This window comes from Asparagus officinalis, chromosome 2 (assembly GCF_001876935.1).
Source record: "Asparagus officinalis chromosome 2, Aspof.V1, whole genome shotgun sequence".
Classification (NCBI taxonomy): Eukaryota; Viridiplantae; Streptophyta; class Magnoliopsida; order Asparagales; family Asparagaceae; genus Asparagus; species Asparagus officinalis.
Window position 1 is genome coordinate 2,501,756 of NC_033795.1, and position 25,740 is coordinate 2,527,495.

Below are 25,740 nucleotides of genomic sequence, written 5' to 3' on the forward strand. Positions count from 1 at the left end.
TTTGTTATGAACGAATGTAAATTTTATTTACGTCAAAATTTGTGATTTGTGATTTCAATGAGCTGTAAGCATATAATCTATGATTTTTAATAATTTTGGTTCGTTCTAAACGAAAGTAAATAAATTATTTGGACATTAAAATTTATGATTTTGATACCTATGAAGTTTGTTCATTTTGTTTAGTTTTGAAAGAAAGTTAATTTATTATGCGTACTTCAATTAGCGATTGTCATGAGCTATAACACATAATTTTATTATTTTTTATTCATGAGTTTGTAACCCGCGGTTTTTTTAATTTTGGTTCATTCGAACAAAAGTAAATTTTGTATATATACATCAAAATTTTATATCTTCATGAATTATGATCCACAAAATTTTTAATTTCTGTTCATTTTGAATGAAAGTAATTTTATTATGTGCACATCAAAATGTAGGATTTTCATGAGATATAGCTCACGATTTCTGTCAAATTATTATTCATTTTGGACAAAAAAGTAAATTATTTTGTATATATCAAACTTTACGATTTTCATGTGTCATAATTCAGAATTTTTGTTAATTATTGTTTATTTCTAACAAATATAGATTTATTTTATGTATTTTAAAATTTATGATTTTCATGGGCTATGTAACCCATGATTTTTATTAACTTTTATCCTTCAAACGAAAGTAAATTTATTATGTGCAATTTTTATTAACTTATATAACCCATGAATTTTGTCAACTTTGGTCTGTTTCGAACAAATGTAAATTTATTATATGTACATAAAAATTTGTGACTAAATTTGTGACTTTTATGAGGTAATGACCCATAAATATTATTAATTTTGGTTCATTTTGAATGAAAGTTAATTTATTATGTGTACATTAAAATTTATCATTTTTATTGCACATACTAGATTTTAAAGAGAGAAGATAGCTCTTTTTTAAAATCTTTAGATTTTTATTTTACTTCAAAAAGAAAAATAACTTTATTAAAACTTTGGAGGATGGCACGTGACACATTGTTATCCAAAACTATTTAGGCATGTATATTATGAGACGAAAAAAGATTGATGAAACATGTACAATTCTAAAGTTCAACGTTTAATCCAATAATCAATTATACATCTATTTCCACAAACAAACACTTTATAACAAAATTGAACTATTTAATCAAAAAAAGAAAAATCCTAACCATTAAAATTGTAACTCTGCTCAGATTACACAAATTCGAACTTGAAAAAGTTTACATAAACCACTAAAAATAAAATTTAAAAAAAAAATATCTTGAGATTCTAAAAGTACCAGGAGATACACGTGGCCCAATAATTTTTAATTAAATCGTTAATTTATATAAGTCAAGAACAGCTAACTAAACTTACCGTCATATTAGCAGATAAAATCTTCCCCCAAATTTACAAAACCTTCATTAAACCCTAATTTTATAAGCAAAACAATAAATCCCACGATCTTTATAAAAAAAATAAAAAATTCGTCGCCCGATCTAGATTCAGATCTAGAGAAGTTTGGTAGCAGGTACCAGTTTCGGTCTCCGGCCGCTTTCTTCCCTGTTTTGTTTGCGTGAATATTAAGCGTTTTTCGCTTTTTTTTAAATTTATCGTTTCGGTTGTATCGGTCGGCGCTGTTTTTTTTCGATCTATATAAGATCTCGGATCTGTAGGAATAATCTCAAGTGCGTTCAGTGAAAATTTGGAGAAAAAAATTAGGTTTTGAGGGTTTTTTTTGGGGTTTGTTTTTAAAAATTGTTTGGTCGATACAGGTGTTTAGTTTGCAAATTGATCGGATAAATGGCGGCCAATGGAACCACAGTGACAAAGGCACCCCCGAGCCCTTCGCCGTTGAGGAATTCAAAATTTTTTCAGGTAAAGTTGCGTTCTTTAGCTTAAAGTTTTAATCTTGAATTGAGATGACGATCGGGTTGCTTTTTATTGATAGTCCAATATGAGAATTTTGGTCACCGGAGGAGCTGGATTCATTGGATCGCATTTGGTGGACAGGTTGATGGAGAATGAAAAGAATGAGGTACTTGTTTCTTAGATCATTCATATCAATGCTTCTGCTTTCTTTCATCGTTAATGGTTGTAATTTTTAGTCTTGTATATTTGCGTTCGACACAACTAAATATTTGCATGACGATAGTAATGATGACACTGATGGTCAATTTATAGCTCCTCTTGCCCTGCAAAATTACAGAAAATGCAAACTTAAAAGATGGTTCTTTTAGTTAACTTGTGCGTGCAATATTAATGTATATGTTTTTTTATATGCTTTGCAGAAAGTGGTTTTTTTGCTATTAGGGTGTGTTCCATTAGAAGTAGTTACTTGAGTAACAGTTGTAGTTCCCACTCAAGTGTTGGAGTACTTTTCAATCTATTTGAATATCGCAGTAACGCCCCTTTTTTTTAGCCTATATTGCTTTACAACAACCTTTTACTCTTGTAACGACCTCCAACCTAGCGTGTACCTTCAAATTTGGATGTTGTTGGAACAACATGAGGCACCAAGTACTTCTATCCACAGATGTCTTTGCGTGTCTACATTTGTGCTTATTGTGAAGAAACTACTTGTGTTTAACATTCAAATATCATCAACTCCAATAATTCCTAGCAATGTATCTGCTGCATCATCCTCTCATTCTACTTGATTGATCTTAATCCGCAATCAAGATTTGTATGCTTTCCTTATTAACTGCTCGTAAATGCTTTTGCTTTATCATGATCCTCTCATAAATCATAATATGTGGGCGATCGATATTGTCATTCTGAGTTCTAAGGAGAAAATTGATAAGATTTGGGTGATAGTTTATGGGTTACTTCTTGGGACCTAGAAACCATTTTCTATCTAGGCTTTTTTTTTTTGCCCCTGGAAATTTTGAAAAGAAAGCAAAGAATTATCAACCTATGCAGACAGGTTTAATTCCTCTCAGTATACTTATCCCATGTTGGATTGCTGTTAAACTAGAGGTGCATCTGTTTGAAGTTGAACTGTTAAGCTCATTTCTTGTCTCTCTTATTTTTCCTAGGTAATTGTTGCTGACAATTATTTCACCGGTTCAAAGGATAACCTTAGAAAGTGGATTGGTCATCCAAGATTTGAGCTCATCCGCCATGGTATTTGCATGCATACCATTTGTATTACTGTTTTCCTTGTATCATTTTCTTTTTATCATACCCTATATAGGCCCTTAGTCGATCTTTCCTTCATCGTGAGACGGTAGTTTGAGAGAACTTCATTGCTTTTGCTTCTAAATTTTCCCATATTTATATTTTCTACATCTTTTCAGATGTTACAGAACCATTGCTGGTTGAGGTTGACCAGATCTATCATCTTGCATGCCCAGCATCTCCTATTTTCTACAAGTACAATCCTGTGAAGGTATGCATTTCACATAAAACAGGTTTTGCTTTTCTAATCGTAATTCATAATATAGTGTTTTGTCTTTCTAATGAACAATGATAAGATTTCTCGTTATGTTTTGACTTTTAGGTCAGAATAATCTTAGTTAGTAACTCAACTTCTGACGTAGAATCTAATTGACATTATATAATAATAAGCCTGTGTTATAATTTTGACAATTACCACAATATTAATTGTTGCTCTCTTTACTTCTGTCATTGCTACTAAAGCTACAATTGTTTAACTTAAAAGTTTTCTAGTAACTAGTGGTTTGTGTGCTACTTGTTACTTTTACATAATCTGGGTGTGAATTAATTTATGTGAAAGAATCTGACAAGGTGAAATCTAACAGACAATAAAGACAAATGTTATTGGCACATTGAACATGTTAGGACTTGCAAAGCGAGTTGGAGCAAGGTAATGCTCTCGTTATCCTGTCATATGAATTGACTTCTAACAAGAATGATGGTTAATTTTTCTGTATGATTTTTGTCTTACAGGATTTTGCTTACATCAACTTCAGAGGTTTATGGTGATCCACTTGAGCATCCCCAGAAGGAGGAGTACTGGGGAAATGTCAACCCAATTGGTAAGATGTTAGTGAAGGGTCTGGTTATGGCACCAAGCATTGCAGTGTTTATTCCATTTTCATCGCTCTACTTTATCATGATCCTGTTACCTTGTATAGTTTGTTTTTGTTTACTGTATGTTCTGATGCATGAGAACTAGACTGAAATGCTTTCAATATTAAAAATGGTATGCATACCTTAGAGCATGCTGTCTTCATTGAAAAGTGGTGCTTGTTCAGACTTCTTTTTTGCCAAGTACATCATGTTAATTATATGTTATCATTTTATTTCTGGGAAGTAATAGTATTTAAGAGAGAGAAAGAACTTCATCCTATATTTACAGTCTCCTTTGTAGTTTATGGTATATACCCATAATGACCAAAGTGTATTGCACTAACCACTCATATTATATGGCTACTGTTTTGAAACGAATTGGGCTTTCCTCATCTTGTTGTAGGGGTCAGGAGTTGCTATGACGAGGGTAAGCGTGTTGCAGAGACTTTGATGTTCGACTATCACAGGCAGCATGGAATAGGTGATTATCCTTTACTGCTTCCACATTCACCGCATGTTCATCAATCCTTTGTTAACCTTTTGGTACTCGTCCAATGTACTATCTCATGGTGGCTCCTTTTATGGCAGAAATCCGAATTGCCAGAATTTTCAACACATATGGGCCACGAATGAACATTGATGATGGTCGTGTAGTGAGTAACTTTATTGCTCAAGCACTCAGGTACATCTTTTTCATATGCTTCTCGGTGTACCTGGCTGTCTTGTTTGCTTACCTTTCTTTTCACCTCTTATGTAGAGATGAACCATTGACTGTCCAACTACCAGGAACCCAAACTCGGAGTTTCTGTTATGTTTCTGACATGGTAAAGATTGCTTGCTCCATTTACTATCAATTCAACAGATGCAAAATCTGGGCGCTGTACTTTTTTAGTATTTTATGATGATGGTATTTTTTAAATTTTCAATTGTAAGGTTGATGGCCTTATGCGATTGATGGAAGGAGAACACACAGGCCCCATCAACATAGGGAACCCAGGTAAGCTTCAAGTTTTCCATGGGCATACTTGGCCTGTGTTGTGTTTATTATTTCTGCAATTATATTACTCGTATTTTTTTTATTTTAGATCTTGCTGTCACAAAGTTTGTGATGTTCTATGAGTTGGTTGTAATAACTTTGGAGCAAATACCATGACACTGAATCGTATACAAACAAAATATGTGCTACAGTTCATTGAAAATAACTTTTCATGTTTGTTGCGTATTTTGCATTTGGGTATGGGTTAATTTCACAAAACCATTTTGGTGGGATTTGCATGTAAACCCCCTAAGCTTTTTCACCTCACAAAACTGGCTGAACTTAAACTTTTCTCACCCGTAGCTGTAATTATAAAATAACTAAAATGCCCAAGAGGGGAAAAACCCTCAAATGACCATGTGTTATCCTTTACATCTCCTTATGAAATTATGCTGAATATTTCATTCTTTTCACCCAGGTGAATTTACGATGATGGAACTCGCGGAAACTGTGAAAGAGGTAATATCTTCATTAGATTTCTCATCATTAAGATGTCCATTTATCAAATTGAAAGCCCAAATTTCTTAGAGAGAGAAATGTTGTGCTTTTAACTTGCAGTTGATCAACCCTGGGATTACTTTGAAAGAAGTGGAAAATACACCCGATGATCCTCGCCAGAGGAAACCAGACATCACAAAAGCCAAGGAATTGCTCGGTTGGGAGCCAAAGGTGACTTTGCGCGAGGGTTTGCCTCTCATGGAGGAGGATTTCCGTCAGAGGCTTGGTGTTGCCAAGAAAGCATGATGAACATTTTGAAGGATAATTATACATCAATTTGAAGATTTGGTTTTGGGATTTATATAATAAGTAGTACATCTTTTTACAAGTTCATGCCCTGAAAAGTTCCGGAATAAATTGTTGTTTTAGAATGAGTGGGGGCAAATTGCAAGGTCTCGTTTGTTTCAAGTCATCAAATATGATGAACAATAGGATAGTGCAAGTTTTGTTTTAATGTCTAAAGGCATTGATTATTGATAAGAGATTGCATTTTTCTTGATATAAGAGATAATTTCTTTTTCCTTTTCTGTTACATGCAATGACAAGTGCTATGACTGTATCAAGCGTCGACGGTGGTTTGATTTCTTTGATTTACATAGCAGAGTTTGTCTTATTTACGCTTTACTTCTAAAGTAAATTTGTATCTAGTAATTTTGAATATTACGTGTTATTAGACAAATTGTGCACAAAAATGCGTTGAACTCTGATTTAATGTATTACCAATATAAGATGAAGATTTTATGAATTTGAAGAAAATGCATGGGACTTCATACTAATATCACAATAATATGATGAAAAGAGATTACAAGGGGGGGAAAGAACAGAAGATAAAAATGGAAGAAGAGAAAAGCGAAAGATAATGAAAAGAAAAGAAAAGAGAATTAAAAATATGATTATTAGATTTTTAATTATTGATAATTATAATTTGATTATGATTACCAAATGTTTAATATTTTATTATTAAAATTTTGTAATTATAGATAACTTTAATCTGATAAGGATTCTTATGTGAAAATAGAACTAGTTGTCCACGAGATAGTTATAATTTGATGAGGATTACAGATTTCAATATCTGATTGTTTGAACTTTCTACATGTGGATAATTTCAAGTTAAAAATATTCTTAGATGAAGATAATATTTTTTAAGTATATGCCTGTATTGACTCCTCCTGAGGTGGGTGCAGGCTGAACTTTTCACTCCATCTCGTTTTTGAATCAAAAAATCCTTGGTACTCTCAAATACTAATATCATTCAGTACCCTACTAATCAAATTCATTTAAATATTTTTAATCATGATCAAGTGTTTATTAATAACAAGTCTTAAAATTAGTGACATTGAGTTATTGCCGTCTCTTACGTTTCTCATGTGTTGAGTTCGACTAGGACCTGAACTCAGCCACTTTTATCTGCGCCTCTTGTTCAATTATAATTCTAGTTTTTCACTCCTTGATCAGTTTAGCTTTCCCTAGATATGACGAGGAACCAGAGATCTTAATTACAAACAAATTAGTAATCCAGCTCTCGGGTAATAACTACTCATTCTATATGCGTGTGTGTGTGTGTATACACACACAGACACACACACAAACCCCCGGTCCTGAATCATAACCTATAAATAAACAAGGTTCTCTCTTGAACCTCTCCTTCCTCAACAGGGTACGATAACAACTTCGTTCAAAGCCATGGCCTCCTCTTTCATATCTTTCAAGGTTGCGACCCTCACGATCGTAACGATATCGACGTGGTTGTTGATGTCGCAAGCCACTAGTGCCCGGACTCTTGACGTGTGGGTGTGCCACCGTCATCATCGCCACCCCCACCACCACCACCACCACCTTCACCACCATTGTTACCATCATCATCCAGCACCCACGCCTCCAAAGGTACGTATACATACATCAATCACGCATGCATGCTGCTCTTTAGTTTTCTCCTTGTTAATGTATATTGAATCCTTGATTATAGTTTGTTGTATTGATAACATTTTAAGGCTAAATATCATAATACCCAATAACTTTGGATAATTATCAAAAAGTACACCCTTTAACTTTCAAAATATTAGAAAACCCCATCAAGTTTAGGGGTTACCAGAAAACCCCCTTTAGCTTTGAAATTTTATCAGAAAACCCGTTTAAGTTTAGGTGGTTTTTTTGGGTAAAATCTTAAAAGTTAAAGGGGTTTTCTGATAAAATCTAGAAATTAAGGAGATTTTTTGTGATAGTCCAGGGTTCTGATGTTTTGAAAGTTAAAAGGGTTTTTTTTTCCGATAATCGTCCAAAGTTAACGTGGCCCCATCAGGCCATCACCAATGACATCATCTCCAACACCAGTGCCACGGTCATCAACCCCGTCACATGCCCCTTCGTTGAACTTGGCTCCGTCACCAGTGCCGTCATCCTCATCTCCATCTCCATCCACTTTTAATGCTCCTTCACCGGACGGTTGCCCCATAAGCAATGACATCATCCCCAACTAGGGGTGGCAAACGGGTCATCCCGACCCGACCCGACCCATATAAAATTTGACCCGACCCGTATAAGTATGACCCGACCCGACCCGTTTAATAAATGGGTCAATACGATCCTACCCATTTATTAAACGGGTTACCCGACCCAACCCATATAACCCGAATGACCCGTTTATCAAACTTCTAACAATGAACCTAAACTGTTCAAATTTTCCAAACTTCTAAGTAATGACACCATTTCTCATGCATCTGAAGGTCACCCCCTAGCTTGCATTTTTTTTTTCTCATGCAATATCAGTCATCAAAAATAAATAAGAACTTTGATCTCGAGTTTTAGTTGAATACATCATTCATCCTGAGAATTGTGAGGCAAGAGTACAATCTTCAACCAGGTAAACAATTATGTGAGTACCATAAATGGACATGTCCAAAAACTGATAAGACCTAATACATATTGCTGCAGTTTCCAACTTATATTAATACAGTTCTATTCGAATAAGTTCATGATCACAAGGTGGAGAATCAGATTGCAGAGGACAAAATCAGCAAAAGCTCGCTCCGGTGGCAAGTCCTGCAACGAGAGGGTGGATTTGTTAATAAAAGCGCAGCTCACAAGCATATTTGGCACTGGTAAGCACCTAAATGGAGTGACTAATTCTGAACTCTTCATAAGAATGCTTTGAAATGTACTATCTCAAGAGTGACTCAACTATCTCAAGAGTACCAGTTTTATTATCCAATAGCATAATCTTCACAAGTAGCACGATTATCAATATTGTGCATCCAACTTTTATTAGGGGCCATATTCTCGAAGCAGACATGATAACAAAATTACCTAAACAATTATCACAAATATATTAACGATGCGTTAAAGAAAATCTGAAGTTGCTAACTAATAATAATAACATGTTGAAGGCTTAATAGTAACCACCAATGAAACTAACAATAAACAGAGAGCACAAATACTTATAAGTACAGACAAGAGAAGAGACAGTGTAATGTACAATATCAATAGCTGTTAATCAGCTTTGTTGGAAGCTGAATGATAATAGTATGCAAAACAAGTAGGAGAGTACTACAGCGAGTATATTTGATTCAAATTTTTGAGTGACAAACACAGACAGATTAATATGTTTGATTCAAAATTTTAACTTAAAGCTGAAACCGAATATTGCAAAATATACAAACTTTGTACCCAAATATTGCAAAATATACAAACTTGGTACATGTGCTCACTGAAAAATCAGCATCATGTTTTAAACTGGATAGATATTGTAGGCTGTTTTAAACTTAGTGAATAGAGGGACTTATTTTAAGATACTAAAGAGTTCGGAATAATGCACTGTTTGGTTGCTCTCCTCAATCTAAAGAGCATGATTTACGTTACAATGTGGAAGTTTGTCTTTCACATTCTATTACCATCCATATTGCTCGAGTACTCATTAAAGAGAGAGAAAAGCTTGTCTTTCACATTCTTAAGCTCCGTAGAATTGTGTCCATATAGCCCATGATAGCAAAACTCTACAAATTGCATTTTGTATCGGGGATCCAAGATGCACGCAATAGCAAGTAGAACATTGTACTCACTCCAATATTTTTCAAATTAACTACTGTTATGTTTACTTTTTGATATGGTAATTAATAGACACACATATAAATAGGACAGGTATTTCAAAAACTTGACCAATGCCCAATAGTTAAATATAGAAACAGCAGCCAGTAAGAATTAGTTAATTTAGTTTGTTAATGTCAAACTAACATTCCATTAAAAGCTCTTTTATTTAGAAATATTATGAAAGGGATAACAACAGATCAAATTACAACTAATATTGTCGCTTTAAACTTATTTTGTGTGGTCTCAAAAGAAAAGATTACAAGGTACCGCTATGCACAATGCAAAGATAGACATAAAAAGAAAACTAACAAACTAATTAAGTACCAAACTCAATGTATATAGTATCTCCCTTTCTCAATCTTTTCTCTCCATTACAAACAATTTTCTCTCTTTTATCCACTTCCAATGGAGTCATATATTAAATTTTTCGATATCATCTTGGTAATTAATAGACACACATATATTAAAATTTCTCTCTTTTATCCACTTCCAATGGAGTCATATATTAAATTTTTCGATATCATCTTGGTAATTAATAGACACACATATATTAAATTTTCTCTCTTTTATCCACTTCCAATGGAGTCATATATTAAATTTTTCGATATCATCTTGGTAATTAATAGACACACATATATTAAATTTTCTCTCTTTTATCCACTTCCAATGGAGTCATATATTAAATTTTTCGATATCATCTTGGTAATTAATAGACACACATATATTAAATTTTCTCTCTTTTATCCACTTCCAATGGAGTCATATATTAAATTTTTCGATATCATCTTGGTAATTAATAGACACACATATATTAAATTTTCTCTCTTTTATCCACTTCCAATGGAGTCATATATTAAATTTTTCGATATCATCTTGGTAATTAATAGACACACATATATTAAATTTTCTCTCTTTTATCCACTTCCAATGGAGTCATATATTAAATTTTTCGATATCATCTTGGTAATTAATAGACACACATATATTAAATTTTCTCTCTTTTATCCACTTCCAATGGAGTCATATATTAAATTTTTCGATATCATCTTGGTAATTAATAGACACACATATATTAAATTTTCTCTCTTTTATCCACTTCCAATGGAGTCATATATTAAATTTTTCGATATCATCTTGGTAATTAATAGACACACATATATTAAATTTTCTCTCTTTTATCCACTTCCAATGGAGTCATATATTAAATTTTTCGATATCATCTTGGTAATTAATAGACACACATATATTAAATTTTCTCTCTTTTATCCACTTCCAATGGAGTCATATATTAAATTTTTCGATATCATCTTGGTAATTAATAGACACACATATATTAAATTTTCTCTCTTTTATCCACTTCTCCACTCTCTGTTTGCCGACGCTCTCCGCTCGCCGCTCGCCGCCACTGGGAAATTTAGGGCTACTTTTTTTTTCTTTCTCTGCAGTGGCGCGTTTATGAGGGAGTGAGGGACGAAGTCACGAAGGGTTGGTTGTGTTATACGGGTCGGTGATTTGTGTTATACGGGTCAAGAGGTTAACCCGAATTTACCCATTTAATAAATGGGTAAAACTGGGTTGACCCGTTTATGACCCGACCCATGTAATTCAACCCATACCCATTATAAACGGGTCGGGTCGGGTCGGGTTGATGGGTCGGGTCAAAATTTGCCACCCCTATCCCCAACACCATCGCCACGGTCGCCACCCCCGTCAGCAGCTCCTTCACCGAGGACATCTCCATCACCAGTACCGATGCCGCCATCTCGTGGTCGCTCCCCTTCTTTCCCATCCTCACCAAAGTCACCATCTCCGTCTTCAAAACCACTACCGCCGTCGCCTCCACCTTCAGGGTCGACATTGAAGCCATCACAATCTCCACCTATGCCTTCACGGTTTCCAAAACCATCACCACCCTCACCTCCTTCACCTTCACCTTCACCTCCAGCGCCATCGTCACCACCCCTTATACCTCCAGCTTTCGGGTAGGTGCATAAGAATGGCACTGTGATCGTCACTATTAACGGCCAAAAAATTACCGTACCGATGCCACCAGGAACTGTTCCGCACTGGGCACCGTCTTCTGATTCGCCTTCTGAACCCACAGAAGATCAGCCTCCTTCCCGGACATTCTCTCTCCTCTATCATCAGAAGCTCCACCACAAACATCTTCCGTGGATCATGAGACGTCAACTGCAATTTCTCCACGCCCATCCCAAGGCGTCACGATGATCATACTCGTAGTTATTCTTCTTCTAGTGGTAGCAGTAGGTCTAGCTGCTGGATTGTTATTCTCCTTCTGCGCACATAGATAGATTTTCTTCGTATTTTTTTATAACTTTTTTTTAATAATAAAGGTAACATTACAGTTGTTCTATTAATTTCCATTTTATCTTAATTTAATTTGTGTCTTTGACTCGATCCCTTCAAAAGATTAGACCTTAAATAAATAAAAAATTTAAAAAAAAGAGATTCTCTTATGGATTAATATTGAAGAGTATACTGCATTATAAATAAACTATTACATTATCTCCGGAAATTCATAAGAAAGAGGACCTCCCTTTAAAAAAATATAATAAAGAACTATATTAGCAAATCTAGCTCGTCTGGATATTTGAAAAAGTGGGATGCTTAGACCCTGGCAGATAAAAGTATTTGATGGCTACCAATGAAGCTTCCCAGATAAATTATACAAATGGAATCTTCTGATGGAACATGATGATGACAAACAAAAGGAAACTTGCTAAACTTCATGTTTGTGTGAAAGAAGCTTTAACATTCTTGTACAATCACGCATTTGATAACACACGTTAATTTACAAAGTAAACATGGGTAGCTAAAGGGTTAACTGAGATCCAGAACAAAAACCACCAGCCTCATCCCAGTATAGTGACAAACTACATTTGAACTTGTGACATTTTAAGAATTCCTTTTAGATTTAGTCATATTCTCCCAACTTGAAAAGATTATTCTCAGAATTGAGTAGAATACTGCACTAATGCAAGTGGTAATAAAATTCCAACATGACGAGGGCCAGTACCAAGGATAAAGCAGACGGAAGAACAGGCTTATAACATGTCGCGGATGGCGCCCAACCTGTATCAATAAGATTCCATTAGATGCATCAGTGTGAGTTCACTTTACATCATAAATTGATTGTTTACTCAATAAAATTTGCAACCCCTCCTCTGAGGGACCACATTGCTTCACGGATATAAAGAGGGAGAACTCAATGTTGAAACCAGTTAAACATGCTTCAGATTATTACATATCTTAACATCTTAATGTCTCTCCTCAAGATGGAAAAGGACTGATTCAAATTCATCAGCTATAGGACAATTTTTGGAGTGAAAGAGGATAATTGGTTCATCACTACATATTCCTCTGTTTCGAATAGAGGCTTCCATTGCTTAAGTGCTACGATGCCAACCATGCTGCGATCATCACCTCAATAAAAACCACAAAGGAAATTACATGATACATGGTAACAGGTTTCCAAACAACATAGATTTTCTATTTGAATGGCCTAGCATTGGAGTTGAACCTAAAGAATATGACTCTTTATCCTTCCTAAAGTAGCAAACACTATACATCTATGTAAATACTCCGTATCTTATGAATCAGAGTCGCATAAAAGATCGTTCAGGAAGAACTTATATGAACCAGTCAAGGTTGCATCTCATAAGCATGTCAAAAGAAAAGAAAGTGCATTATTTTTACAATATACAAAGGTAAATTAGAATTCACAATTGACATTGTACTAAGATTACCCAGTCAGATTTGCTAAATCTAGAAAGATATAGAAACTTACAGGGAAAAGAAAATCCAGTGTATCCCAGGCCGCATGACGAACAGCTCTAGTTGGATACATAGGACCCCCAGGAGATGTGAAACTGTAGAGGCATGCCTTCAATCTAGTACTTGTAGTCATCCTCAGCTCCCATCCTACATGACAAAATCAGTGCACCGTCCCATTAAAAGATTAAGATAATTAACTCTAAATCTATATCTGTATCATAGTTGTATATGTATAGACACACGCATGCTACTATATAACAAGAAACCATTATGTGTGTGCATGTGATTGTGTGTATGAAGGCTTCATATGAGAATAAATAAAAAGTGGATAGAATGTTATTAACTATTAACAGAAAGAAACATGAGTGTCCACCATATAGATGTTTTCTGGAATTTTCATTTCTCGATTAAATTATAATGCCTCTGCACCTTAATTTCTCAATTCAATGAAATGTATAACCCTTTAAAAATTTAAATTTCTTACTTTTTTAGAGAAATAATCAATTTTATTGATGTACGTATGCCACATGACAAGAAAGCCTTGCGCGTGCATTTGAAACCTTAGCATGTGGACCAAAAAGAAGCTACCTAGTGTCATTAAGTAAAGGTATCACAAGGGTGATGGGTCCACAGTGTAAATGCTTTGCGGAGCTTTTCATTTCTCTGTTGACTAAAAATCATCTCAAGATAAACTAATCCACAACTTTTTATTTATGTTTTTCTGAAGAATGAATTAAGTAACGTTTATTGAATACTAGAGTTCTCCATCCTTTTCAATTCTACATGCATTTGCTCGAGTCTCGAATCTATTTATGTAACCTGATAAGTGATATGAACCAGGATTCACTACCTCGAAGAGCTCTCATGTGAGAGAGATAATGTAGAAGCACTGGCTCGACTTTTAACTTTTGAAGCTGAGATGACAAATCAAAAAAATAATGCACTCGTGAACGCCGGAATAAGTTGCAAAACATAAAATTTACCCCCCATTCACTAGAAGTAAGTACCTGATCCGTAAGCTCAATGACAAATAAATCTGCTGGACCACCAATAAGGAAAGCATTTGTAGGAATGGGGAAATTCTTCAAAAAAATTTCAAGCAAGTAATCTGCATATGAGCATAACACATCAAGACAACTGATATATATGTCTTTTAGGAAATAACTCAAATTTTCATGATGATAAAAAAGACACCTTGACTTAGCTAACTTCCATAACCACCCTCCTGTGTTCTTAAACATAATTACAAAACAAGCACATCAAGGAATCGCATAAACTGGTATTTTGTCGCCATGCTTTCAGAATGCAGGAGGATCAGTTGGACATAGCCATAGTTCAAGGTACTTACAATTTTAAGCAGAAAACAATACTGTTATAAATAGCGGTAAATAGCCCCGTAATAGAGGCGCTAATAATGTTAGCGATCCCTTCCTACTACCCTATCGCCCAATAACGGTGACATATAGCGGAATATGCGCTTTCTGTTCGCAAAAGCGGCCAATAGTGTGCCATAACGGTAAATAGTGGGCAATTGCATGCGAAATTCGCTTTTTGACTGCTATTTAAGCGATTTGTGGTTTTTTTTTTTTTAAATTAAACCCGACCCTTGACCATTGCATCCCACCGTCTCCTGTGATTTTTAGCATACTCCCGTCACCTCTCATAGCCTCTGGCACCTATCTCAGTACTTCCTCTCACCTCCTTCATCGTGAGCTTCTCTTAGGGCAGTCCTCTCACCACTAAGCTCTTCTTCTCGAAGACGACGACTCTTTGACTCCTCCAGTCATCTTCGGTATTACGTATTACGTGATGGTTAGTTGGTTACATGTCTATTTCATGTTTAGGATCTCTTTAAATCATCAAATATGTACTTTTAGATTTTTCTTTAATCTTTTTTTAGTATTTATACATATCTAAATTAGACCGCTATTTGACTTTGCGTTTTTTACCGCTATTTTACTGCAATAGCCTCAAATAACCTTAGCGATGCCTCACCGCTACGCGACACTATCTGCTATCGGTAACATTGGTTGCATACTAGAAAGACTTGCATTAGCTTACATAAAAATGGAATGAGAATGCTCAAAGTTGGATAAACACACCTAAATTGTAAAAGAAAATGAACCTGGAAAGAAGAGAAAAAAGGTCTCTGCGGGTCTGCACAAAGAATATGAGTCAACAAAGAAGATTTTAGTAATGCAATAAGTAATTGACTAGATATGCAAGGTAACAAGCAACCACAACAACATATAGACATATACCTGTAAAGCAATTTTATTGAGAGAGTGTGGAACAAGGGCAACTTCCTCTAGTAGATACTGAGTTAGTTAAAAGGAAAAAAAATGAGTACATCAGATAATTCTGCATGCAAAAATGGAACATGTATTAACATAAAGAAAGACCAACATAAATGCCGGAATATCTCCAAATTCTTACACAGAACAAGGATAAGAAACGCCTCGTATTTGTCTGAATGTCAATCCTGACAATATTCAAGATGAATAGGATAAGGGATTCTGGACAGATATGAAAACTATTAAATATGCAAAACTTTGAAAGAAGAAAAAGATTTCTGCTCCCAATTGCATTCAACCACAGCCCTTTTAAACAAACTTCATGAAAACAATGGAAACTTGGTTGTTAATGAGATGAGCATATGACATTTTTCATTACTTTTCTGAACGTGATCGTAAACTCAGTAGCCAAGAAAGAGACAAACTGCAATAAAACGCAAACGAGTATTGTTGGCCTTTTTGTTTTGATGATGTTTTAACAAATAATTTACAACTAATATTGTTTGTCTAGTGTTTATGTTTTCGTATTTATTCTAGGCAAACAATGAGTTGGAGGATGGATGGAATCGAGCTTTCACGATTATATCCAATGAAAGTTGACGGAATATCGGTATGAAGCAATGCAATTCAAGTCAAGATCCAAGTTCAAGCTTCATCCGCAAGTTTACCAAGAATAGCTCATTAAAAATCAAGATTGCTTAGGTAAATTAGTTTAGGTGTTATATTATGTGTGTTAGCTCAATCACATACACACATACAAGTTTTGGTTTCTTATATATATATATATATATATATATAGTTATATATATACACATTTTGGTTTTTGGTCAAGTTTATATAAATATAAATTTGTGAAAATGTTGAGTTATTTGTTTATGGACTTAACAATCATTATATACATCTTTTATTAAGTCTATATAATCATTTTATAAAGTTTTAAAACATGGTTTAGTCAAAATATCAAATGTCAAGTGTGTTCATTTTCATGTTTTGGACTAGTTTTGAAAAATGATGAGATTTTACTTTTGGGAAGTGTAATTCCAAATATTCTTTTTGTAACATGTTTATTATCATGTTTATAATCATTTCCTAAAATTTTACATTTTTATGAATTTATTTGCTATTTTTAAAAGCACTTTAAAAATCAGATTTTTAGTATGAACAGTGCATGTGCATGTTTTTAAGTCGACTTATAACACCTGACAAGTCGACTTATGTTCTCTTCTGGAATGATCAAATTTTTTTCTGGCAAGTCGACTTATAGTCTTTTACAAGTCGACTTATATCATGTTTTCCACTTCTTGTTTTTAACTTGTAAGTCGACTTATACTTTATATCAAATCGACTTATACCAAGTCAACTTATAAGTCGACTTATAAATCTGACCGTTGCACAGTAACGGTTATTTTCAGATTTTGTGTATTTTAATGATTTTTATGGGTTTTTAGGGTTTTCTTGGGCTGGTTTCTTCCACCCTACTCTATATATACCACATTGTCATAATTATTTTCAACTACCAAAAGTGTTTAAAAACAAGTTTTAAGGATGTTTAAAAATTCGTTTAAGTTTTGTTTCAATTTTGTTTTGTGAAGAAATTTTCACAAGAGGAAGAGGAGGTTATTCATTCTTGTTTGGGCTTCAATCTACATCCCTCAACTCTTATTTTAGAAAAAAATTCTTAAACTCATTATCTAGCTTGTTTATGCTTAATTTGTTATATTTATTTTTTGCTAAATTAAATTGAGTTTATATTTGTTTTACTCTTTGTTTACACACACAACCATTGAGCTTATTGTATTTGCATACATAGTATAATTGGGATTGTGAGATTATGTGACTTAGAGAGTGAGCTTACACTTAGTTCTCATCATTGTATTGGAGAACAAAATTTGTTATTTAACCTAATTATGGGATACACTTTGTAATACACTTATACACTGAGAGGAGTATGCGGTGAGAGACGGGATCGTCCCAAGAGGAGTGACGTCGGTAGTAAAACCTAGGGAGAGGTTGTAAATCCGAGCACTTGAGGGAGATACGGGCTAAAGACCAATACTTAGAGGGTGTAGAGTGGGATTGCAAGAGTGTTGATTGTAAAATTTTCGGTGAGCTAGAAAACCGAGTGTGAGGTGTAAACGTTATTCAGGTGAGAATTGAAAACCCGGTTGTGTAGTGGATTTCTCCTCGGGAGTGGAGAGCGGAGACGTAGGACGGAAGGTTCGAACTCCGTGATCATTTGATTGTGTTTGAGTTTGCTTTGACGTTTCATTTGTGCTTAGAGTTCATTACATTCTTATCGTCATTGTCAATTGCTCTTTGTTTATTTTGTCCACTATCTTGTTTATATTGCTTTGTGTTTATATCACACTTAGTTTCATATCCTTGCATACATATCTTGTTGCTATCTAATTTGATAGGATATTTGTTAATTAGTTTTTAATTAACATTAAATCGGATTAGATTAGTATAAACCTTATTCACCCCCTTTAGAGTTCTTTCCTAGTGGCATTAAGGTCTAACAGGTATTTCTCAGAAATTCTAATATACCCCCAACACAAAAAGACGGAAGACCTTTTTTTTGTCAGTTCATGAATTACAGGATAAAATAAAAAAAAGGAATAAAATCAACCAAGTCTGAGGCTTTTATGCCTGCCTCAACTCCAATCAATTAATTTATTTCCTCATAAAAGCAGGTGCCAAGTAATTGGTCCCATGTTGTCAAGAAAAACCAATGCTGCCACCTTTGACAAGAAAAACCAATCAACAAATATCATATGCTGCCACCTTTGACAAGAAAAACCAATCAACAAATATCATATGTTGCCACCTTCAAAGCCATATTACCTTTTAGATTACCCTAAAAATAATCATGATAACTCAGGAGTTCATGTGTGCGTTCCCATCTGCCCGCCACACACACACACGTAAAAAAAATGGGTATGAGATGTTAGCTACTATGAGATAAGACTATTGGTGAGACCCTTCCTGCTAGTCACATCGGAATTAGCACATTTTGTTAAATAAATGGTAGCTTATAATGGAGGAGATGACTTATATCCATTATCCTCATATGTGTGAGTGTGTGTGTACGTGTGCGTGCGCACACATACATGGTGAGAGAATTTGATCTGCTTTTGAAATTAAAATGAAAAGTTACCAATAACATACCAAAAAACATTAGTAGCGCCCTGAACAAGAGCAGATCCATATCTTAGAACTGCTTCAGAATTTTCAAGCGGGACTTCAAACAACTGCAATAGGAACCAATGCGCATGGGTTAGGCTTTTATACGCTGATACAACAAGAAATAGGAATAGCAACAAAAAAAAAACGTTTCCATCAACATCATGATCATCTAAGGTCTTCCCATCAACATGGCTGGTAACAAGCGCTAAGCTCTACACGAAGTTTGAAAAGGTGCGGTGCACCCACATTCAACCTTTGCTTTGTCCATCTTATTATGTTATGTTATTGACCTTCATAAAAAATTATTTAGCATAGTTCGTATTTTAAAGAGGGGAATTGACATGTTCCACTTGAAGGGGAGAATGATGATGTTGATGAGGATGATTAGATTTTTTTTATTTTTTATTTTTTGCTCACTTCGTAGACTAGTTGGGTTTTTTTATATTAGTTTTGATTTGACTTTTCATTTGTGAAATTATGAATTTCACTACTGAGTTTGTTAACATTCTGAATTAAGATCCTATTCTGAATTAAGATCCTATTTCATAATTTGGTAGTTGACATCATTTACCTTGACATCTTTTTATGTGAATTTCATGAACATGTTACTCCATGTTTGTTTGTCTATCTTGGAAAAATTGTGTAAGGTATGTGCATGCCTTCAGTGAGGTGTGCACGTCGGATTGCGCCCTGCAAATGGTGTGTGTAAAGGGCATTTGTGCTCTGCATTGCGCCTTGCGCCTTGATAACATTGGTATGTTGGTCTTGTAAACTCAAGTATAGGATGCTACTTACATATGAAATAATCTAAATTTAGTCACATGATGTATAGATAACTAGCTTTTGTCAAAAGTGCTAGAATAGACTCTTACAGATAACTTTGAGTTTGAGGCAATAGCAGTTTGCAAATTAGTAAGCGCTGGACACTGGATGGACAAAAATAACGGTCTCTAAACGTGTCAGACAAGCCAAACCTTAATCGAGGTAGGTGTTCTATGTATCATAGATCATAACACAGCAATATGTCAAATCAAATATCCGGACGGAGCAAGTAAACCACATACCCATTTATGGAAAAGAAGGGCAAATATATGCGACACAAAAGACTGGCTCCACAGTTGGACAATCAAATCAAGGATGCGCTTTCCGTTTTCAGGGACCCTGACGTAGTGATTCGCAAGAACATCATAAAAGCACAAGCTATTTTCAATTCCGTCATCTTTTTCAGTGACCCCGTCTTCATCCCCGCTGAGAAGCACGTCTATTTTCAATTGCATTTTCAAAAGATCAGAATCTAATTAGGACCCCGGATCATAGTGGCCCATAATTTCTCAACAGAGAGCTAGGAGGAATTAGTGAAGAAGTCGTTACCTCGAGCACGATCGTCGATCTCCAGCGCCATATCAGCAAACAACTGCTGCAGCAAATCGAACCTCTGAGATTGAGAGCTCAACGCCTACGACAGCAACAAGAATGACAGAGTTCACAATCACATCTAATCAGATCAAGATCTCGCGTCGGAGAAATCGAGGCGATACCTTTTGGAGTTTGCGCTCGATCTCCTGCGTGAGAGCGGTCAGGTACGCGGATCTCTGAGCCGACGGATCCTTCTGCATTCCGGAGATCGGAGTGAGAGGCCAAACCCTAACCCTAGAATTTGATTGAAACCCTAGCTCTCGATTTTGGGGGAAGAATTCGAGAGAGAGAGAGAGAGAGAGAGAGAGAGGAGGAAAGCGAGTCCCCGGATCGGAAGCCCAAAGGGGGGACAAGCCAGGTGGCGAGGGGAGGGGAAGCGGCAGATAATGCTGGATAGAGACCGGTTTGTCAAATGACAAGAAAGGACTCTCGAATCGGAGGAATTTCACCCGGGGGTCCGGTAGATTAGGTGGGCAATTTCGTCATTTGCTGAGCTGGTGGGTTCCACGCGCGGCGCTTTGCTTGTGCGGTGAGTTACCTTGTGGGCCAGAGACACACCGGTTGTTGTTAATAACTGGAAAAAAAATGGCGGTAGTTAATGCTTAACTAAGGTTGTGTTTGGTTTGAATGAAAATCAAGGAAAAGAAAAGGAGATTATGCTGTTTGGTTTGGAGGAAAGAAAAATGAAAATGAATATGGAAAATGGATAGAAAAAGAACCACTATACTTTTATCTTACAATTTCTTCAGCCCAAAGTGGGGGATGTTTGGCAATCTGAAAGTGAATTTAAAATATGTACGTTATTTTTTTTTTGCAAATGACTTTTACATCCATGTCAGCACACAAGTGAAATACAGTGTTTGTTTGAAAAATTAAATTATTATCGAAAGTGCATTGTGAAGATGACGTGACAAAATAAGATTAATTAAAAAGTATAATTAAAATCATTTAATTAAATTAGTTACATTTTTGTCACTTTCACGTGACTTCACCATTTTTTTAGGGGAAGTCAAAATTGCATTAAGTCATATGTGATAGCTTTCTTGCATCTCACTTTCATAACCACTTACATGAAGACAAACATCTTAATTGTTATATGAAAGTAACTTTCTTACTTTCATTTTTTACTTGCATGCAAACAAACACCCCTCCAGTGAAAATGAAGGGAAAAAACGTCGGGCTGCTCCTCGAGGCTGCCTCATCGCTTCCTCTACCAAAGGAGGAACGCTAGTCTCCAGTCACTCAATCACACTTAACTCCTCTTGGTTTGTGGACCACACTCATTAGTTTATGTAGAGCCAAGTGAAGAATTAAAAATAAATGAGCCGTTGCTTAGGCCCAATTAGGGGCTGTTTGGTTGGCATTTTTTGCCCTTATAAAGCTGCTAAAACTGATAAAAGCTATCAGTTTTGACAGCTTTACTTGCAAAAACGTCTATTTTTAGGCGTTTTGCAAGTAAAGCTGTCAAAACTGACAGCTTTTGTCAGTTTTGGCAGCTTTACAAGAGCAAAAAATGCCAACCAAACAGCCCCTTAGGGGAAAAGATTGATTTCGCATTAACCCATGAAGTTTGGTGGTTTTGCGTATAATCCCCCAGAGCTATTTTAATTCCAAAAAAACCCTGTGTTAGATCTAATAAAAACTTAAGATCTAAACCATAAAGCCATGATTTAATTCAAAGAGATTAACAAGAATCAAAAGGTGCGGAAGCATATACCTGAATCCATTGAAGAAAACTTGATTAGGGTTTTGATGATCTTCTAACCTTAGGGTTTCTCTCTTATGGATCTCTTTAGATGGGGATAAGAGAATGAGAGTGGTTAACCCTAGATTAGGGACCATAACCCCTTATATATAGGTGTTGTACATTTATAATTTGGCCCCTTATCAAATTACAATTACAACCTGGTATCTGCACATATAACCCCCATGATTTATTTAAATACCTATTAACCCAAATTGATTGATCACTTTAAGTGGGTTATCCTTAAAGATAGTAATACACGTTGATTAATCATATGTGCCCACAAATAGATTTAATTAGATTTAAATCCAATAATCTCCCACTTGGGCACCATATGATTTCTTAAATTGTGTATAACCTTATGAGCTCAAAATTGCTATCATTAAAAAGATATTTCCAAACAATCTTGTCCATTGACTATATCAATATAGGATCAAAGCGGCCTTTGTCACATTTATCGTGACTCGACCCATCAATGGTCACATATACCAATACAATCAAACGACATAGATCAATCATGGATGTGCAGCATGAAAATTACATGCAATGTGATCAGTACATGTCTATTTTCAAGTGGTCCTCCTTTAGTGAGGTCAAAACCAAACATAATAAAACAGAGTGTCTTAACTGAATATTTTATTCTGATCAGACAATACAACCAAACACAAAGCACCAGAAAATTATAAACTCCCACTAAATCAGGATATCCTTGAATAACACCACACCCATATGAGTAGTATGCTCATGAAAGACCTTGGATGGCAATCCTTTAGTAAGAGGATCTGCTATCATGGAGTTTGTCCCAATGTGCTCTATAGATATCTGTCCACTCTGTACCCTTTCTTTTACAACCATGAACTTAATATCAATATGTTTTGATTTAGTTGAGCTCATGTTGTTATTGGAATACATAACTACAGATTTATTGTCACAAAATAACCTCAGTGGTCTTTCAATATTTTCCAAAATGCGCAGTCCAGTGATAAAATTTCGCAACCATATTCCATGATTTGATGCCTCATAGCAAGCTATAAACTCTGCTGCCATAGTGGAGGAAGCTACGAGTGTCTGTTTTACACTTTTCCATGATATAGCTCCTCCTGCTAACATATACATGTAGCCTGATGTAGACTTTCTGCTATCTTGGCATCCAGCAAAATCAGAGTCCGAATTCCCAATGACCTCCAACTGTTCTGATTTTCTATATGTGAGCATATAATCTTTTGTTTTTTGAAGATACCTCATAACCCTTTTGACTGCTATCCAATGATCCATACCAGGATTGCTTAAGTATCTGTCTAACATCCCAACAATGTACGTAATATCTGGACGCGTACATACCTGAGCATACATTAAACTTCCTACAGCCGAAGCATAAGGAATCTTAGGGCACTGATTGAGACTAAACTTGTCTCCTTTAGCAACAGGGGTGTCACCTGGTCTGCAATCTTGCATGCCAAACCTTTTAAGTACCTTATCGATATAGCTCTTTTGTGATAATCCAAGAATACCCCGAGAGCGATCTCGATGTATCTGGATCCCTAATATAAAAGAGGCGTCCCCAAGATCTTTCATCTCAAAATTCTTTGATAGAAATCTCTTGGTTTCGTGCAACATACCTATATCATTAGTGGCAAGCAATATGTCATCAACATACAGAACCAGAAAAATATCTTTACTCCCACTGAACTTGTGATATACACAGTCATCAACAATGTTCATCTCAAAACCGGACGAGATAATTATTTGTTGAAACTTGTAATATCATTGACGAGGAGCTTGTTTGAGTCCATAGATGGATTTCCTTAATTTGCAAACCATATTCTTCGGGTCTCCTGACACAAAGTTTTCTGGTTGTACCATATAAATCATCCCATCAATGTCGCCATTGAGAAATGCAGTCTTAACATCCATCTGATGTAACTCAAGATCATAATGAGCAACAAGTGCCATGATTGTTCTGAAAGAGTCTTTCGATGAAACCAAGTCTCTGTATAATCAATCCCTTCCTTTTGAGTATAGCCTTTAGCCACAAGACGTGCCTTATACCTCTCCACATTACCATTTGCATCCCGCTTGGTTTTAAAAATCCATTTACAACCAATTGGTTTTGCACCTTCTGGTAACGGGACAAGTTCCCAAACCTTATTGTCTTGCATAGACTTGTACTCTTCATTCATGGCATCAATCCACTGTTGAGAGTTAGAACTTTTCATGGCCTGAGAGAAGTTGATTGGATCATCTTCTAACATTCCACTACTTTCCTCATGTTCTTGGAGAAATACAATATAATCATCCGGAATAGCATTTATCCTTTCTCTCGTGGATCTCCTTAATGGCACTGGTTCTTGAGGTTGTTAAGTTTGTTCTTCTGGAACAGGGAGTTGTTCAACATTATCATCTTGAGGTTCCGGATTTACTTCTTGAGCAACAACAGGTATAGGAACCTGAATATTATCAAAAGTAACTGTATGGATTGGATCTGAAGCCAATTCCTCCTCAAAACTAATGTCTCTAACCTTATTTCTCCCCCCAAACTCAACATCCTCAAAGAATGTTGCTGTTCCCGTCTCAAAAATATTCCTTATAGTGGGATCATAAAACTTATAGCCCCTAGAGCGATCAGGGTACCCAATAAAGTAGCTGCTAACTGTTTTGGAGTCCAATTTCTTTTCATTTGGCCTATAAGGCCTTGCCTCAGCTGGACATCCCCAAATATGTAAATGCTTTAAACTGGGCTTTCGACCAGTCCAAAGCTCATAAGGTGTTTTAGCAACTGCTTTACTTGGTACTCTATTCAGAATGTAAGCTGCTGTCTTAAGTGCTTCTCCCCAGAGTGACTCTGGTAAAGAAGAATGAGCAATCATACTTCTTACCATATCCTTAAGAGTCCTGTTTCGTCTTTCAGCTACACCATTCATGCTAGGTGAACCCGGCATAGTGTACTGTGGGACGATACCGCATTCCTCTAGGTATCTAGCAAATGGTCCTGGACGTTGTTCACCTGAACCATCATATCTACCGTAGTACTCACCACCACGATCAGATCTGACGGTTTTAATTCTTCTGTTGAGTTGATTCTCAACTTCAGCTTTATAGGCTTTGAACATGTCCAGAGACTCAGATTTTTCATGAATAAGATATAGGTGCCCATAACGTGAGTAATCGTCTATGAATGATATAAAATATTGTTGACCATTCCAGGATTCCGTAGGGAATGGCCCACAAATATCCGTATGTATCAATTCTAAGACATCCGAAGATCTGTTGGCACCTAATCTTTTCACTTTGGTCTGTTTTCCCTTGATACATTCAACACATACGTCGAAGTCCGAAAAATCAAGGGAATCCAAAATGCCATCAGACACAAGACGCTCAACTCTACCTTTTGAGATATGACCCAAGCGCTTATGCCATAATGTCGCTGAATTTTCCTTATTTAATTTACGCTTAGTACCACGTGATTCCACATGCAAGGATTCATTATAAGAAGCAATTGTATCAAGCAAATATAGGTTGTCACAAGTACTCAAGTAACCAGTTCCTACAATAATTGAATTAAAAGATAAACTGAATTGATTGTTTCCAAATGAACAAGAGTAACCTGATTTGTCCTTTGTCCAATACAGAAACTGAAATCAAATTCCGTCTAAAAGACGGTACTAC

At 35.6% G+C, this 25,740-nt stretch overlaps 3 protein-coding genes across 5 annotated transcripts; 1 reads left to right on the forward strand and 2 right to left on the reverse strand.

The window, feature by feature from the left end:
- On the forward strand, positions 1,361–6,088 carry LOC109829892 (UDP-glucuronic acid decarboxylase 6-like). Of its 3 annotated transcripts, none has more exons than XM_020396974.1 (13): positions 1,361–1,518; positions 1,763–1,865; positions 1,939–2,025; positions 3,026–3,113; positions 3,287–3,378; positions 3,752–3,816; positions 3,900–3,988; positions 4,426–4,503; positions 4,611–4,704; positions 4,780–4,846; positions 4,956–5,019; positions 5,477–5,517; positions 5,617–5,802. In XM_020396974.1, exons 2-13 carry the CDS (start codon positions 1,791–1,793, stop codon positions 5,800–5,802), a joined length of 1,026 nt encoding a protein of 341 aa, XP_020252563.1. In that variant the 5' UTR covers positions 1,361–1,518; positions 1,763–1,790. The 3 variants fall into 3 exon arrangements, with proteins under 3 accessions (XP_020252563.1, XP_020252564.1, XP_020252565.1); XM_020396975.1 differs by lacking the exon at positions 1,361–1,518 and adding an exon at positions 1,550–1,675; XM_020396976.1 differs by lacking the exon at positions 1,361–1,518 and having other exon boundaries at positions 1,791–1,865; positions 5,617–6,088.
- On the reverse strand, positions 11,298–11,767 carry LOC109829615 (glycine-rich cell wall structural protein 1.0-like). The gene is made up of 2 exons (XM_020396673.1): positions 11,676–11,767; positions 11,298–11,601 (listed from the first exon to the last, which is right to left on the reverse strand). Exons 1-2 carry the CDS (start codon positions 11,765–11,767, stop codon positions 11,298–11,300), a joined length of 396 nt encoding a protein of 131 aa, XP_020252262.1.
- On the reverse strand, positions 12,323–20,680 carry LOC109829893. Its single transcript, XM_020396977.1, has 11 exons — positions 20,453–20,680; positions 20,286–20,370; positions 19,979–20,175; positions 18,897–18,979; positions 15,871–15,916; positions 15,696–15,752; positions 15,537–15,591; positions 14,442–14,542; positions 14,285–14,348; positions 13,448–13,581; positions 12,323–12,732 (listed from the first exon to the last, which is right to left on the reverse strand). Exons 1-11 carry the CDS (start codon positions 20,528–20,530, stop codon positions 12,556–12,558), a joined length of 1,077 nt encoding a protein of 358 aa, XP_020252566.1. The 5' UTR covers positions 20,531–20,680; the 3' UTR covers positions 12,323–12,555.

Excerpts from the sequence above, each read along its gene's own strand:
- LOC109829892 (XM_020396974.1), top strand. The coding sequence starts at position 1,791 with ATGGCGGCCAATGGAACCACAGTGACAAAGGCACCCCCGAGCCCTTCG. Across the intron at positions 2,026-3,025 it reads TGGAGAATGAAAAGAATGAG|GTAATTGTTGCTGACAATTA; the intron begins GTACTTGTTTCT and ends TATTTTTCCTAG. Across the intron at positions 3,379-3,751 it reads ACAAGTACAATCCTGTGAAG|ACAATAAAGACAAATGTTAT; the intron begins GTATGCATTTCA and ends GAAATCTAACAG.
- LOC109829615 (XM_020396673.1), bottom strand. The coding sequence starts at position 11,767 with ATGTCCGGGAAGGAGGCTGATCTTCTGTGGGTTCAGAAGGCGAATCAG. Across the intron at positions 11,602-11,675 it reads TTCCTGGTGGCATCGGTACG|GGGTGGTGACGATGGCGCTG; the intron begins GTAATTTTTTGG and ends TGGAGGTATAAG.
- LOC109829893 (XM_020396977.1), bottom strand. The coding sequence starts at position 20,530 with ATGCAGAAGGATCCGTCGGCTCAGAGATCCGCGTACCTGACCGCTCTC. Across the intron at positions 20,371-20,452 it reads TCGAGCGCAAACTCCAAAAG|GCGTTGAGCTCTCAATCTCA; the intron begins GTATCGCCTCGA and ends TTGCTGTCGTAG. Across the intron at positions 12,733-13,447 it reads CACTGGATTTTCTTTTCCCT|GTTGGGCGCCATCCGCGACA; the intron begins GTAAGTTTCTAT and ends TTATTGATACAG.